The sequence below is a fragment of the Propithecus coquereli genome, unplaced genomic scaffold (genome assembly GCF_000956105.1).
Source record: "Propithecus coquereli isolate 6110/MARCELLA unplaced genomic scaffold, Pcoq_1.0 Scaffold740, whole genome shotgun sequence".
Taxonomy (NCBI): Eukaryota; Metazoa; Chordata; class Mammalia; order Primates; family Indriidae; genus Propithecus; species Propithecus coquereli.
In genome coordinates, this window is record NW_012153508.1 from 112,350 (window position 1) to 114,972 (window position 2,623).

Below are 2,623 nucleotides of genomic sequence, written 5' to 3' on the forward strand. Positions count from 1 at the left end.
ATGGTAGATTAATTTTTTTCCTTTTTATTTTTCATAAGAAATGTGTTATCAGTAAGGTATGTCTAAAATGGATGTTTTTGTTGTTTATTTTCTGGGTATGTTTGGAAGTAACTGGTGCTTATCTTTACACTGGCCCCCAAATCACCTTCTTCTGAAATAATTTCTTTCGGTGTGTTTGGTATATTTGAAAATGTTCCCAATAGCCACAGACTGGTGAAAGTTTTTCCTTGAAGTGGTTGATTGGTCATATCTGTGATAAGTATGACTTCATTTCTTTTATCTCCTTAACTGTCGCCAAAACCTTTGCACTGATTGACATAGTTTTTCCAAAATGGTTCACAATGTCTGCTAAAGCATAATAATCTATAACTAGAGAATTTTAGGGCCAGAGAATGGTGTAACAAGAGCACTCTTGTGATTTTCCCCAAAACTAAAATGTGCCTTGGTTCAGAAAGCCAAGCCTTGATCACCAGTGAGCATGGCTTGCTCTTATCTATCTGCTGATTGGAAAAAGAGAGGGCAGTTTGGCCAGTGCCCAAGGATGTGCTTTATCTGCAGGTAAAGTTCTCAAAGCTCAGGAGGAAACAGAGGAATTCCAGAGGGTTTGGAGGAGAGAGAAAGCACTAGAAGTTGGCTTCACTGGGAAGAACATTTAGTTTGGGATTCTGGAGAGGATTTTGTCTAGAACAGAAAAAAGGGTTGGGTTACTAAATAAAAGCTTCGAAAACACAGACAAGCCCTTGGGGCATATTGGTTTGAGGGGCTCTTCTGCTTTTCTTGCAGGTTTCTGAGGTTCCCTAAGAAAGTCCCCTGCTACAGGCCAGCACAGTCGTTGCTGCCCAGCCACGTTCATTCGCCTGCTGCCCAGGAAGAAAACAATATGCTGAGTCAGCAGGTTTTACAGCAGAGAAAGAGTTTACTCTATGTAGAGCTAGGCACAGAGACGGGAGAATTTTCTCAAATTTGCCTTCCCGAGAATTTGAGAGACAGAATTTTTAAGAATAGTTGGGCAGGCAAGGGATTAGGCAATTAGGTTCATTAATTGAGGCGAGATTATAGGGATGTAGAGCTCATCTTGTTGTGTTGCTCCAGTCCCTGGGGTCACAATTCCAGCTGAGTTGGTTTCTTGGTATGGGCCGCTGGTCTGGGTGGGTCAGTCAATCCACTGGAAGGCGGGGCCTGGAAGATATCTCAGAAACTACCTTTAGGTTTGGAAAAGGTGGTATTATCTATGGAGAAAGTTAAGAATCTTTATGACCACCAGCTGCATGGCTCTGGAGTGGCAGTAGAGAAGCAAAGCAGGGGGACAGTGACTAATTATTATCATTATTTTTAGCTAGACCCTTACCACAGTTCTCACCCTGCACCCTGTTTTTGACTCGTGTGAAGGGCGGTTTCACAATGAGCTCCTCTTTTTGTTCTTTTTTACAGGATGACCGACTGTCTTTGAACATGGTCAGCGAGCTTCACTGTGTCAGCGTGAAAAGGGCCGTTCAGGTCCTGAGGGTGTGTGAATATGATCCACACTGTCTCTGGAGGCAGCTGTCTGACAAGGTGGCATTTTAAGATCGAGGCTTACAGGCTGCACTTCCACGCATGTGACTGTTCATGTGTGTAAAACTGAGACCCATTTCTCCTTGGAGCCTGCAGGAGGAGTTGGCCTCCTCACAGCCTCAAATCCAGCCTCATTTATTCTTGGACTTTGTTTTTCTGTACTCCTTCCTGCCACCCCCACCCCCTCATGGTGGTTCCACTTGTGTAACTAAAGCCAAAGATTGCTTTTCAGCGATGCTTTCTTCTTTTCTTGGGTGGTTTTTTTCCCGCCTCTTTAATCCACAAATATCACACTAATGAATTCCTTTCCTAAAGCAATGCTTTCCTAGTGTGAAGGAAAGCTTGAAACTCTGTGACATGAATTCTTTAAAAGAGACTTCAAATTAGAAAACACTTTGTCTCCTTTCTCTAAGCATTGAGTGAGGTGTCAAGTAATTGTGCCCCATGGGACAGATTTTTTAGACGGAACATGCAGATTAATATTTTGGATTCTGTGGTCAACAACTGAAGCTCTTGGTGATCGTTTGTTCCCATAGAATAGCATCGCTCCATCAGCGATTCAGCAGTGGACCAACCGTCAAGTGATGAAGTGGCTACACTCCATGGACTTGGCGGAATATGCCCCCCAATCTCAGAGACGGTGGTGTCCATGGTGGGCTCATGGTAAAACTCTGTTTCAATTTAATATTGACTTATTTTGTTTCCTTTAGTTTAATGAGTAAGATATTACCAGTTTGCTTGTCATAATCCTAAAATCATCTAACCCAGCCCTCCTGCATTATTTCTGGGGAATGTTTCCTTCCAGAGTATTTTTATTTATGTCATATAACTCTAGGTTGCATTTAAGCTCAGCTCCCTTTTATTGTCCTTTTTCATGTTGAATAACATCTATCCACTCTTATATGATCATGATTTAAAACCCCTGCAAAGATACAGATTATATTTCTGCATATTGATGTTGCTTGTGTAAGGAGTTGGCTTCCAAAGGCAGTACCCCAAAGAGACAGGAGCACTGATGTTGTAATGCCTGAAGCCTGGATTTTAGGACCAGCTCTACCACTTGCTAACT

General features: G+C 42.5%; 1 protein-coding gene across 1 annotated transcript in view; it reads left to right on the forward strand.

Moving 5' to 3' along the window:
* Positions 1–2,623, forward strand: part of LOC105824477 (taste receptor type 2 member 50-like) — a 40,993-nt gene that overhangs the window by 8,056 nt on the left and 30,314 nt on the right. Inside the window, 2 exon segments of the mRNA XM_012661925.1 lie at positions 1,432–1,506; positions 2,091–2,206. Coding sequence (XP_012517379.1) covers positions 1,432–1,506; positions 2,091–2,206 — 191 coding nt within the window.